The sequence below is a fragment of the Hyperoodon ampullatus genome (genome assembly GCF_949752795.1).
Source record: "Hyperoodon ampullatus genome assembly, chromosome: 12".
In the NCBI taxonomy this organism is placed as follows: Eukaryota; Metazoa; Chordata; class Mammalia; order Artiodactyla; family Ziphiidae; genus Hyperoodon; species Hyperoodon ampullatus.
In genome coordinates this window covers 52808112-52823127 of record NC_136925.1, presented here as the reverse complement: position 1 = coordinate 52823127, position 15016 = coordinate 52808112, and the positions used below count along the sequence as shown (strand labels likewise).

General features: G+C 38.1%; 1 protein-coding gene across 2 annotated transcripts in view; it reads right to left on the bottom strand.

Annotated features, from left to right (window-relative positions):
• Positions 1-6416: 6416 nt before the first annotated feature.
• The window catches only part of NKAIN2 (sodium/potassium transporting ATPase interacting 2), a gene marked incomplete at both ends in the record, with an annotated part of 975603 nt that continues 967003 nt past the window's right edge, over positions 6417-15016 (bottom strand). For both annotated transcript variants that reach the window (XM_079716233.1, XM_079716234.1), the window contains one exon: positions 6417-6502. In XM_079716233.1, coding sequence (XP_079572359.1) covers positions 6417-6502 — 86 coding nt within the window. The remainder of the gene's footprint in view (positions 6503-15016) is intronic.

Sequence of the window (15016 nt, the reverse complement as noted above, 5' to 3'; positions counted from 1 at the left end):
CAGCCTAGAAAAATAGCATTCTTCACCGGATTTTGAGGAGGATACAGCTGTACAACTTAGATGTTTTTCCAGATAGAATCACACTACTGTGCTCCCTGTCCACTGATTCCTTTTTAGTAGTCAACAACTGTTTTTAAAAATTTTGGTAGTGATGATAGTAGTGATTAGATGGTAACTTGGCTGCAACTTAAAGCAGGAATATGAGGGTTTAGTCTGTGCATTTAAATCTCTATCCATATACCTGTCTTATAAGGTGGAATCTCATCACAGCATGAATGTACGGTGAAACCTCATTTTTAATAGCCACATTAATACTCACATTAGAATAATTTCTGGCATGTATAGTATTTATATTTTAAGAATCAAAGGATGATACATTGGTATTTTCCTCATACTTTAAACATGCATGTCACTATAAAATCATCATATGAGGTTTCACTGACATGTTTGTGATTGTATAATTTTATGCATGTATATATGGACAAACATATACAAACCACTGAGAAAATCCAAGCACAAGTGCTGGAACTTTTTTCTGTAGTTTATATTCTAATAGTAACCTTTGTTCCTTTGTTATTTTCAAATGCGTATATGTGTAGATCACAGACATCCATGCAGACACAGTAATGGGACTGGTTTATGTAGATTTGGATGGGCTAACTTTCAAAGTAAGTTAACCCAATAACTGAAACTTCTTAGAAACAAGGAGAAAAAGTTGCTCCATGCAGTCTGAATTTCACTGCATTTAAGGGTGGTATATTAGTTCTAAAGAGAAAAAAATTGATTTTAGTGTCTCAGGTGGATCCAAAAAAATGACTCATCTGAGTTCCTGACAAGCCTGAGCTAATTATGTTTTTCACTAATGAAAACCAAATAATGTTTGAATATATAGAACAAAATTTCCTAGGAATTCAGAATATTCCATAAACACATTGACCTACTATTAAGTTTCCAAAGGCATCTTGTTGCCAACTACATCAACAGCACAGTTTTTCTGCCACAATAATACAGGAGGATTAAAATACACCCTAACACACAACAGATCCCCCAAATACCACAAAGAGATCTCAAATATTTCACCAAGGTAACTATTGCTCCCCCCACCCACCCAAAAAATAATCTTGTACGCTGAAGTTAGGAAAAAAAGTTCACCTACATAGGGGCTTCCATTTGAATTAGATATAAAAGAGTAAACATAGCTAATACATATTCAGTTGGCCTCTGTTGATAGAAATCCACAGCTGTTTCTGTGTTAGTAAAAGACATTGGTAGATACTTATAAAAGCACCTAGAGTGCAATAAATAAAATCAGTGAGTTAAGCCATTTCTGTTCTCTGCTTCCAGTAGATTAATGAGTTTAGTAGATTGATACGTTTCTCTTTGTCCCACCCAACCCCCTCAGAAGACCTTATTGAAGAATTATAAAGATGACGATTATTACTTTGTTATTATTACTTGTCTTTTTTTGGCCACCATGGAGGCTCAATGGTAAAAGCACTTTGCTGACAGCTGGCAGTTTTTGTACACAGACACACTGCAGTTGCTGAGCTATGCAGTCTTGTTTCTTGACATGACACACACAGACTTGAACTCATTCGGAATTAATAGCAGTGTGTTAGCCTAAAGGAAGTGACTTGGGGGTGTCTGCACTGAGATTCTCAGGCGCACAACTTAGGTGGGTTAAGGCAAGTATGTACGGTACAGCCTTTAGGGCAAACAACCTGCCATTTCAGACTTCAGTTACAGGGTCATCATGGCATGTTTCGTTTGTTTGTTTTTTGCAATTACATTGCCTACATAGCTGTGGTGCTATCAAGACATATGGAGTGCAGAAGACAGGGCTCTCAAGCTAATGTGCCCTGGATGACTTCGCAGCTGGCAGAGGCCGACTGGCTGGGCTGCAGAGCAGTTAGTGACGGCCAGCAGAGGGCACCAGCATGTCTCCTTATGAACTTTCCAAAGGCCTGGGAGAAAGCAGCCTGCTTTCAGGAAATCCACGATGGGCGTATCCTGCATATCTGTTTCAGTTAGAAAGAGGAGGCCAAGTAGAATTGGTTGTGTGCCCGTGTGTGCCCGTGTGTGTGTGTGTGTGTGTGTGTGTGGTCCCAGTGTACGTGGTGGCTTTATGTTTTGTTAGTATGTATATATATTTAAACTTAGTTGCTTCTTGCTCTTCAAAAAATGCAGGAGGCCACTGCGAGACAAGTTCTTTGAATGGTCCAGGAGCTGATATACTGAAGCCATTTGTATTATTTCGACCTGAGAGAGAGAGAAAAAAGATGTTTTTAATCAAGGGTGAGAGCTCAGCACCTTTTCTCACCTCTCCAAGCACAAGAGTAAACCAAAAAAAAAAAAAGAAAAAAAAAAAGAGAGATCCAAAGCCCAAATTGTGCTTTAAATAGACAATTTTCCTCTCCTCAACTTTTTCCTCAGTGCAACCTTTTGGATAGAGAGGCCATTTATGGTAATTTAAAATCCATTTTCTGGGGGCAAATGAATATGTATTGCTGTACAATTAGGCCGCCAAAAAGAATGCAATGTTTTCAAATGTGGTCGGATATAGCATACTGTATTCTCACATTTATACTGCAGGGAGCCCAAACAGATCTCAACCTGCTTCGGCACATAGGTCAGTGTTAGTCAAAGCAGCTACTTTGTTAGAAAATCAACCTGTGGGCGTGGGAATGTTTTTGCGCAGCAACTTCATAGCCATTATTTGTTTCAAAGAGTTCTCCAAACTGTAAAAGAAAAATTAATGAAAACTTTTCCCTTTTAGATGGATTATAGATAATCTGAAGAATTACAGGCCAAGAACATTCACCCAATTTAACTTAAAAAAAAGAGGACTGTCTATTCATTGACTACAGGAACTGAAACAAGCTGTGAATGGAGGTCAGTTAGGACAGTATTTTCAAAGCCTTGTCCAGGCTCTGAGCCACAGAAGATTTGCTGGGTATAATGGAAACCCCACAGCTAAAACTGCGCATTGCTTTTAAGCATCTGTTTTCCTTCTAAGGAATGGCTTTTATTTCCAGTTGCTATATAATGTCATTGGGGTGCTTGAACTGGCCCATGATGTTAAATTACTCATTTTATGAGACTTATTTATGGCAGGTTGACAGGAGAAGGTCTACCCCACAGGACAAAGATACAGGAGATGCTCAGGTCTCTGCCTCCCAGCAGGGGATGAAGTTTATGCTTGAATCAGTTTTGGTTTTTCATGGGATTTTAATAGGCAGTGACTCTCCAGTGATTGTATTTGAGGGCTACACAGTTGAAAAAGTGCTTCATTCAACACCACATATAATGTGAAATCAAAAGAGAATAAAGGGAACGCAGGAAAAGGGGAGGGTGCAGGCATGTATGGAACTATGGCAGCTAAGTTAGTGTGAGGAAGTAAAGATAAGTAAGCTTAAAATCAGGGAATGAAATGTCAGAGCAAACTCAACAGTCCACATAAGAATTTGGAAAAAACTAAGCGGTCAGGAAAACCAGTTGATAATTGGAGCTGTGTAAGTAACAAGTTGTGTGACCTTTGTGTTTCTTTTCTTTCAACCAGTTTCCTCACCTGTAAAATAAAATCTTAGTGTTCTAGTACTTGAGGTCTGCTAGAGGATTCTTTGTAGAAGGCATGGTAGTAGTATTTTGACTGGTGATTTATTAAACATTTAACTTATTTCATGAGCAGTGAGACTTGAAAGCTCTTATATAATTTTACTATTTTCAGGCAGTAAGGAGGAAAATAATATTTTTATTACTTTTGGTTCAGCATTTAAAGTACTTAATAAAATCACGAGAAGTTTTGTCTTCAAGGAATTTCGTTCCGGACATTAAATTTGAAGAGTCCTCTATTTAAAGACAACATTGGAATTATAAATGCCTGGTTTGAAACTATAGTCTTGATTATATATAATCAGCATTCTCATGTTATTATCAGAGCTGATACTTACAGAGTGGTTACCTCTAATTTATTATATTTTGATCATATTTATTGATCATTCATATTGACCAACACAATGTAATATTATATGATAAGAATGTTGTGTGATATTGTCAGAAGCAAGAAATTACAGAACTTGTAGACGTTCTGGTCTACTCTTGAGCACAAACATATTGTTACATGTTACTTGGGCTGATATATGTGATATATTGTTTACAGAGGAAATCTTTTGGGAATGAAATACAGTGTATGGTGATTTCTGAGTTGATAAAATCTTTTCATGAGTAATATTGGTTAACATAAGCATTGTTACTACATCTTATAAATTATGTTTATTAAACATGTAGTATGTGACATGTCCTATGTTGTACATGCTCTACAAGCATTGTTTTATGTAAACTCAGAACAACTATATGAAGTGCATATGCTATTGTCTCTATTTTGCAGGTGAGGAAACTTAGGCTTGGTGAGAATAAAGTTATTCAAATAAAGTTATAGGTCCAAGGTCATAAGGAATTTTATCTCATACAGTCTGCCTTCAGTAGCTCATCTTAATGACTACTCCTTACCACTGCTCCTTACTGCTTTGACTTTATTTTTTAATAGAACACTTTACACAAGGCTATGTTACAATACTGAGAAGAATGGTAAAGAATGTAAAGGATTTATCATTTTATTTTTTGCTTAAGCTATGAAATCTTTCTGGGAGGATAAGAATGTTATGGTATAAATAGAAATACAACTATAGTATGGGGCAAAACAAAAAGAAATATCAAAAGAAAACGATTAAGAAATGTTTCATAAAGGAAGTATATTTTAAGATACAATTTGAAGGAGAGTAGGATTTGCAAGAGTGGAAATTTGGGGGAAGAAAACAACATTTGGTGTCAAGAGAACAGCATGGACAATTGGAAAAGTACATGTCATATTTGCAGATGGTAAGAGTTTTAGTTTGGCTGTAAAAAAAAAAATGGATAAGGGGAGACATCAGACTATGTGTGTCCTCAATAGATGATAAGCTTCAGGAAGCAGAGGCCAGCTCTTATTTATCATTACATTTTCCTGGGGTCTCCCAGCATTGTCTGCATATGGTTGAGACTATTAAAAGTTGAAGAGGAGAGATAATATTTCAATAGAACACTGGGGCCAGATCAGAGTAGACGTGCAAAGTCTGATAAGGAGTTTCGACTTTGTTCAGTAGGCAATAAGGAGTCATTGATAGGTTTTGGGCAGGGGCCTTACATAATCAGAGTGGTACTTTAAGAAGATTAATTTGGCAGTCACATGGAAGGTGGGATAGGAGTTCTAAAATAAGAAAGAGACTGGAAAACTTCAGTTAATGATTGCCTGAATTAGGGCAGTGGTTTTGGGAATGTAAAAGAGGGGATATGTGATGTCCTGTTTACAGAAGGGATGCTTTGAAATGACATACAGTATTGGCTGATTTCTGAACTCGATAAAGCTTTTCTATGAGTGGCGTTACCAAATGCTTTTGGGAAACTACAAGAGACACACACACAAAATGCAGGCATGATGCATAGATCATTCCCTTTGTAAAGAAAAGCTTAAAAGGGGATGTATAAGGATTACTTTAATCTCTCTGGAGGAGAAATAATCCAAAAAATGTATTTATTATCCTACACACTAACAATATTAAAAGGTAAAATGATTCAATGGTGGAGGACAACGACGACAAACACATATCTTCAAAGAGAGAAGCTCACATTTCAAAATGAATTGGAATCTTACTTTCTATTTTGATCTTCGCTTGCAATTCAGCATATCACTTGATGCTGATATATAGAATTTGTTATCAGTTGTTATCCAAGGGAATTTGCCTAAACACAGATATAAAAATCAGGCTCTGATTGTATGTCTGCTCTCTTGAGTGCTAGAGTTAAGTGTCTGATAAGTTTCAGTGTTAATATTCTGGTTTCATTTTCACTTTTCACACCAGAAAAATGAAAGAGTATTATTATTTTTTTAACACTACACATAATTAAGGTGATAACCTATCATTTATCATCCAAATGAGAACACTTTTAAGACTAATAGGGTGTGCTGGTAATAATTATATCAGGACAACCCATGTAAACTAAGACTATACTGGGAAAACCAGGATATATGGCTTATATATAGTTACATATAACTACCTACAATGTTATATCATTTTCAAAATATACAAAGTTGGGGTAATTCAAAGAAGTTGTATATTATATTGGATTTTTAGCCATGTAGTTGATACTTATGTAAGACTACTTTTAAAAGTAACTTTAGAGATGGCTTTCCTGATAAGTTAAATTTTATTCATAATTAAAAAAAATTTATTAGAATTATCTCAGAACAATATTAATAGAAGAGAAAATACTGAAAGTAAATGACTGAAGGAAAGCTGCATGCCATCTATTTTGTGCCACAGTAACATTTTCTTAATCATCTTTTAGTATCCCAGAAGAATACCTCCAAAGTAAAGTACTTACATGTACATAGGCTGTAGCTGTAAATGAGATGTCTTCTGAGGCCCCTGATAGCCATAAGAGTCAAAGCCACCTATGAAATCAACTGAAAGGAACAATTGCCTTAATTAGTTAACTTTTCAGAAGAGATAAACGTTCATGATCAAGGTCTCACACAGATTACTAATATAAACCTTTTAATAATCTATTAAACCAGAACTAGCTAATTGTGGAGGAAAAAAGATAGTTTCTGCAAGGCAGTGATTTTTCCCCCCCTCAACTGTGAGATTCAATTATTGCTTTACAAGAATCTATTCACTTGGGAGAATAAATTTATATACTCCTTTGAAGCAACCAAGACCTAATTGGAGCAATAAAATTCACTTGCACAATTAAGATGTTATATGTCTTTTTGGTTAGCATGGAGATTTTCTGCAACACATTACAAATGTAAAAAATAATGATCGCTCAAGTGCATGTACGTATCAGCAGTTGCGGCACTAGTAATAGTGTTATATCCTATGATTGTCAAGTACAAGGTGCTATGGTGGAGGTCATGTAAATTAGCTCAGAATGGCTGTCCTTGCCATTATGTGTTTCGTAACCTCAAATAGACAATCAGAAATAAAGATGTGCAGCAAACTCTAACCAAACATTCAAATGCAATACATACCTAGATATTTAAGGTACAATGAGATGTAACAAGAGTTACTGTGGTAGATTATATTATCCAAAATGGCTGCAACAATATCTCCTATTCCATATCTGCTGGCAGTGTGACCTTGACACTCACCCCATCCCCAGGTTTGGGTCTTTGTCCCTTCCCCTTGAACCTGGGTAGAACTTTGTGGCCACTTTGACCAATAGAGTATGGTAGAAGTGACATTTTGTGACTTCCAAGGCTAGATCAAAAAAATGTCATGCACTTTGCTCTTTAGGGATGCTCTCTTTTGGAACACAGCCATCATACCCAAACTAGGAATCCCAAACTGGCCCATGTGGAGAGATCAATGGAGGACCCTCGGATATGATTTTGGCTGACAGGCTAGCTAAGGTCCCAGCTGATAGTCACCATCAACACCCAGACATGTGAGAAAAATTGCCTCCAAATGATTCCAGCCCCAAGCTGTTGAGTCAACCCAATCTTGGAGTCTCCCAGCTGAGGGCCCTGACATCCGGGATCAGAAACAAGCTATCCTCACTGTGCCCTGTGTGGATTCTTAACCCACAGATCCATGAGCATAATAATGGTTGTTTTATACCACTACGTTTTGAAAGGGGTAGTAACTGGGACAGTAAATACTAAGAGTGCTGTGAAAATGTTTTGGTTTTGTTTTTTCTTTCCCATTCCTGGATGTGGAGGTCATGTGGTGGGGCAAAAAGAGGCAAAACAACAAAAAGCTGACAAGATAGATGACAGGAAGAAGAAAGAGAGGAAACTAGAAACTGAATTAGGGTGCTAGAGGATATCTTTACTTTTTCTAATACCTTTTTCTATTGGCTTAGCTTTGACTATTTTTGTTCTTTTTAATATCCTAAGTGTTACAGGTAGAAATTGGATCAAGTAACGTAAAGTCCATGATGTCTGTTTAGTGGGGAAATCTTTTCATTTTTTTAAAATAGATTTTATTTTTTAGAGCAGTTTTAGGTTCACAGCAAAACTGAGAAGAAAATACCAATAGTTGCTATATACCCCCTCCTGCCCCCACCCCGCCAAGCACGTGCACAACCTCCCCTGCTGTCAACATCCCAACCAGAGTGGTGCATTTGTTATGGCTGATAAACCTATACTGACATATTGTTACCACCTAAAGTCCAGAGTTTGTATTACGGTTCACTTCTGGTGAAGTGATGTAATGACATGTATCCACAATGTTAGTATCATACAGAATAGTTTCACTGCCCTAAAAGTCCTGTGTTCTGCCTTTTTATCCCTCCCTCTCCCCTAATCTCTAGCAACCAATGATCTTTTTACTGTCTCCATAGTTTTGCCTTTTCCAGAATGTCATAGAGTTGGACTCCTATAGTATCTAGCCTTTTCTGATTGGCTTCTTTCACTTATTAATATGCTTTCAAGGTGCCTCTGTGTTTTCTTATGATTTAATATCTCTTTTTATCATGAAAACCCTTTTATTGAGGCAGAATTTCTCTTCTGGTCAGAAGTGGAATAGTACAGCAGTCCCCCCTTATCTGCAGGGATACAGTCCAAGACCCTTAGTGGATGCTTGAACCATGAATAGTACTGAACCCTATATATACACAATACTATTTTTTTTTCCTGTACTAATGGATGGGTAGCATACACAGCATGAATATGCTGGACAAAGGGATGATTTGACAGAGCAGGATGGTGTGAGATTTCATCACCACTACTCAGAATGGCTCATGATTTAAAACTTATGAATTGTTTAAACTACAGATAAGGAGGACTACAGTGTAATGAAAAGGACAGAGATCCTGACGTTAGAAGGATCAGGGTTCAAATACTGCTTTGACCACTTGCCAGCTGTGTGACCTTAGACAAATCACTTAACTTCTCTTACACAAGAATTATAATACTTAATACTATTAGTGTGAGGATAAAATAAGGAACGTAGAGCCCTGGGTGAGACATGCAGTATGGAAAAAGAAAATTGAAAGCCCTTAAAAATTCAGGATTTTCTTTATAATTCTTCTAAACCATGCAGTTTAGGAGAAAGAAAGAAAGTGTTTTAATGTGGAACAACTGTAGAACTATATCAAATATTTTATAGAAGATGAATTAAAAGAGAGCAAACCTCTTTTGTTTTCTGAATTGCCCATGTTTGCACATTAGCTAATATAAATGGTACCAGAAGAGCTGTACAATAATTGAATGGCAACTATATTTAAAGTTTGTATTTTGAGAAATTATTTTCTACAATTGGGGATTCATTGCAGATAGTGCCTAAATTCCTGTTCATTTGGGTTCACTCTTTTTTTTTTTTTTTTGCGCGGTATGCGGGCCTCTCACTGCTGTGGCCTCTCCTGTTGCAGAGCACAGGCTCCGGACATGCAGGCTCAGCGGCCATGGCTCACGGGCCCAGCCACTCCGCGGCACGTGGGATCCTCCCGGACTGGGGCTCGAACCCGTGTGCCCTGCATCAGCAGGCGGACTCTCAACCACTGCGCCACCAGGGAAGCCCTGGGTTCACTCTTATCAACATTAAGACTTAAGGACTAGTTTTCTGAGAGGCATTCAAGCATTAACGTTTCCTTGTTCTGAGGTTCCCTGTTAGTAAGATGGCCCCACCCTGGTGCTGGAGAAGAGAGGGCAGATGTAAACAGTAAGGTCTCCTCCACTGAAACCGAGATCCAAGTCAATCTGAGGCTTATTAGTGTTTTTATTGTTGTTTTGAAATATTTCCTTAGCTTGATTCCAGAGGTGTGAGATGGATGGCAGAAAAAAACAGATGGTAATTTATAAGTCAGAGACTGTGCAGTGAGCCAAGGGATAACCAGAAGAAACCAAGATGAATCTTCAAGTCCAAAGGATAGAATTGGGACCAAAACTGGGAAACAAAGCTTGAGTCAGGAGCAGTGTAGACCTTCTGGAGACATGAGGAAAGGCCAGAAGAGAAATGAGATGTGTCTGAGTACTGCTGCGAATGGAGGTTGAGTTGTCTGGGTCTTGCTCTTATTAGCCATCTATCTGATGTGTGGGTTGGTAGAGCCAATTTACAGCTACCCAGCTGGGGAGGATAGTGCTAAAGCTTTGGCAGAAGGATTGCCATTGTTCTGATCATTCTGATCATTCAGATCATCTGGGGTCATGGAGAAGGATGCAACAGCAGATGACTCAGAACCAAGATGAGAAAAGAAGAGGATCTGAATGTAACCAGGATGCATTTTTACCATCTCATGGTAAGGTCGGTTTCCACATGTACTCATTCTCAGTAATTGTTTGGATGTCTTCCTAAAGACCTGAAGGAGAGGAATATGAATAAGCTGGATCCAACTGACCACTAGAGTTAAGAGTGTGGTGGTCAGTGTAGGTAGACATGGTTCTCTGTATCTTTTACAGAATGGTGTTTCACCCATAATTTGGAACTCTTTGGGGTGCCATGTGGGTGGAGAGCATAGTAGAAGAAATTATGTTTTTCTCTCTTAAAATTGAATTACTGGGGTTAGCTTATATTTTTAGAATACCCTTAATACCACTTTGGTCTGTTTTCTGTTTCTTTTATATAATTACATTTACTTAGGCTCTAAAGGGGCTACTGAATATTGTAAAACTTTCCTAAGCAATAGGAATCATGAAGCAGCTAGCAGGTATTTCTCCAAGTAATTGTGACGGCATGTAGATGTTTGGCTCATAGCTCAGATTTGTTGTCTAGGAGGATGTTGCAGCCTTTAATGGAACAAAAAGAATGAGAGGAGGGAGTTGGTGTTTGGCTTCACTTGGAAATGTAGTATGTAAGTTATATGTGGCACGTACAAGCAGCAAGGACCAGGAAACACTTGGGAAAAGGGAAATGTAATCGTAATTGGTGCAAGGCAGATTAGGGACTTGCTGGGATTTTAGAGATTCCTTTTTCCTCATTCAGCTTTATTGTGCTTTATTGAAAACTATCTCCACCTGACATATTGTGAATACTTTTTTGTTGTTGATCCTATCACTATAATTTAAGCTTCATGAGATTTAGTATTTACTACAGTAGCCCCGGAACCCAGAACAGTGTCTGGCTCATGGAAGCCATATTTACTGAATAAACTCTTTAGGCTGTTTTTTTGTTTGTTTGTTTGTTTTTAAGACAATTGATTTAAGCATGGAAGATGCTGGTAAAATTTCTAAGTGAAATTTGACTGAGTGCATTTACCCTTTCCTTCATAAGGTCTTGAATGATAATAAAGAGAGGACCTTTGATAGAAGATCTAGAATGTCAGTGATTGCTTGGGTCCTGTGAGATAAAAGAAATCTTTTGGATACCAATGGGAAGAAGGCACCACTCTAGTCTCTTTGATCTAGGGGAGTAGAAGGAAAGAGGCTAGGACATGCTTTAGCATCAAAATGACTGGGCTGAGAGGGTAATCCACTGACGAATGCTATGTTGCAAATGTTGATAACTGCTAGGGAAAACATGCTTTCTTTCTGGCCAGTTCATAGCATCCTAAACAGAGGTACATGACTGGGTAGAAGGTGACAAATAAAGTAAAATTTGTACTTGTTTAATCTTTGCCTCATTGTAGTGATTTGCTTTTGGTCCTCTGAAAACAACTCAGGAATGTTATTTTCTTTGCAGATGTTACAGCGTTTTCTCTTTGGCTTAGTTTTCCTATCTGCAATATGGGTGTGTTTTTGTCTACTTACCAACAGAGACACAGAGATGCCCAATGATTTTAAATTAGTAAAGTGCCATATCAGTTTAATAACTATGATTTAATAAAATTAATAATAGTGGGATTTCAAAATTACCAAGTAAGAGAAAAGTGCTTTTTGAATAAATATTCCTCACTCAAATATGTTCCCTGTTGTGAGCTTCCCTTTTATTTAAACCTTTTAATCATGAACACTGAGTTCAGCAAACTTAAAACTGCTTTTTTAAATACATGTTGGCAGGGAGGTATTGTAATATAATATTGTACCTTGGTTATTAATGACAAAGCCACTAGGCAACACACTCTTTTGGAGACAGAGCTGGAAAAGGCTATGGGGGGAAATTTTAACAGGCAGTTCACAGAAAGCTAAGCCTAAATATTTGGAAGAACTCATTGAAAGACATTAAAAAATTTGTGTGGGCCTTTGAAAACAGAGTGTAAATCCATTGTCTCTGCAGGTCTCTATTTCAAGGGTACTTATCTCCAGTTGCACAAAAGGAATTCAGAGCATAACCTACTGTAGCCCAAATCCAAAAGCCCCACCTTCCTCCCACACAGACTTACTTGGTGGCAGCAGTTCAGCTTCCTGTGTGAGCTTGATGTGCTCAGTCTGGACTTGTATCTCTGAGTGGACTCAGAGCTATTTTTTTTTCTGATTAGGAAAACACAACCCTTTGTAGGGGTACTTTAGTCTGTTATTGCCTGGAAGGTCACTGAAGTGTGATGCTACAGAGAGCTGCTGGCAGGCGAAACATGCATTGAATGACATGAGACTTATTAGTTAAATCATGGCAGATGCTTCACTTCCTAACTTGTTCAGAAAATAACATTTTCTCAGGGTCTTAGGATTCTATTTTCCATGTTTCTCTCTTAGTTGTATCAGAACCAGATCCTCAGTATTTTAAACGTGGTAACACATTTACATATACTAAAAACTGAAAGTGGAATGCGATCACTACAATGGTATAAAAATGAAATATTTCTTTAATTAGAGATCATTTGAGTAACCACTTTTAACTGTTGGTTCTAAAAGTAAAAATGAAATATAAGTTTCCACTTGATAAACTGTTTTGTCTTTTCACTCTTGCCTATTTTTGCTAATTCTCAGTGTGGCCAGTACCTTAGGTGAGATTTGAAGAAACACATGCTGGTATTGAATCTTGGTATTGAATCTTGGTATTGAATCTTATTCTAATAATCTAATGCCATCACTGGCTACATCACAGGGAAAGTGTGAAGTAGTATAATGATTGAGGGCTTGGTAGTTGGAAGACCTGGGCTCAGGTGTGCCTTCCCTTCTGACCAGCATCATATCCACAAGCAGGTCACAATTGCTCTGAGGCTGACTTTCTTCCTTTGTGAAGTGGAGATAATAAAACAGTTCCAACTTCACAGGGTTATATGTGTTTAATACTTAGATGCATGTATTTTATGGATGCACTCCAGGTAGATTTGGGATCTCATCTCTTTTAGCAAGGGATTTATACCAAAAGAATGATTCAAATTATGCTTTAAAATATATATTTAGGTTCTTTACTGAAAGGATGAGAATTTTTCAGGCCAGGGAAGTAGATGGAGGTAAGGGTCAAAGAAGAGAACTTTGTGTTAGAATTTACTGGAATTTTGTATGGAATGACATGAGTGTGGAAATCATCAGCAGAAGCTGAGGTAGGTTTATGGAAACCTTTAATTCCCACGTGGTTGGTTAATTGTGGTCTGGCAAGCAGTAGGAATGTGACATATGTGACATATTGTGGGAAAAAAGGGATGATATATTAAAAAAAAAACTACATAGAACTGAGTTTCCATATTTCAAATAGTTTTGGAAATCACCTTATGTATTATCCAAAAGGATGGGGAGAGGCTAGGCCCGGCCTGGTTTGTAGTCTATAAGACTTCGACCCATATGTAGGGAAGAGGAACTTTACAGTGGAGTGGGCGAGAATGAAGACACCAAGAGCTCATCTCCTGAACCAGGCAGAGGGGATGAAGCCAAAGCTTGGTGGAAGGATTGCTTTGGAGAGGAAAAGCTTAATTGTTCCTCTCAGATTTGGAGAGGGTTTCTAAAAGACAGAAAGATAATTGCTAGTATAGAATTTTTGAGGTTCTGAGGGAAAAATGGAAGAAGTTTGGTAGCTTTGATTTTCTCAGGTTTGGGTACTAGACTTCAGGAACTTGGAAAGGTTTGGAGCACGTCCTGTGGTGACTGTGGCACACTGTCCATGGGAGAGGAGTGAGAGCCTTGTTGAGCAGGAGAGAGCATCCAGCTGGGTTTAGGGACTCTCCAGCCATGTGCAGCAGCCCAGGATTAGGAGTGGAGAAACTGCACCTGAGCCTCATCAGACAGGGATACGGAAAATCCAAGGATGGTGGAAGAGAAAGCAAGGAAGGAAACTAAGTGTGCCTGTAAGAGCACCACCGCTCTTGTGGGTTCAGGAGACAGACGATGAGCAGAAAGATAAACAAAGATTCCAGTGGAGGGAAGCTCCTAAATAAAGATGAAGAAAAATTCCTCCAGGAGGGAAGCAGGAGAACAAGGAGGGAGTAAAGATAGGAGTTTATAGTCAGGCAGAGACTTTTAGAACTGGTGATTTTTAGAGAAGCCTTCTTCCTCCATAATGAAGGTGATAAAATTTAGCCTCCTTGGTGAAGGGGACTAAGGAGATAGGTGAAGTGACTTGTGACAAAGATGGTAGGAGCTGAGAAGATCAAGAAATTGTAAAGCTAGAGTCAGAAAATGATGTATTCAGATATCCTTGTTACTTTCAATAACTGTGGAATCGTGTGCAGAATATGATGAAATGGCTAAGCAAACTTTATCTTCAAGGTGCCTGGCCTCACTTTGTGCCATGCCATTTGGGTGGATTAGGTTTACCAGTCTCTGTTCTGTTCTCCCCTATTAGAGTGGCTTTCAATTATGTGACATGCCTTTCCGTCGAAATTGGAAAGAGCAGTTATTACAGGCTGTAGGCAAGCTAGTTAGACATGACTGGGTATGTCTTCTCAGCTGACATCCAGGATATATTGATATATATTAGAAGGCACAGCCCATTTAAATGCAGTGGTTTTAATTAGGATGTGGGCACATCAATGCATACATATTCAGGAAAATGAAAAATAAAGCATGCATGCTAAAATCCCCTTGTAATTTTTGCTAACACAGTCTTCGCATTATTTTTCAGCCTCCAGAAAGGAGACTAAACCTAAATTACTCATCTTTATGGAACAACAATAGCAGTGTCAGGTATGAGGATGTCCAGTGGTTACTCTAATATTTTTCCAG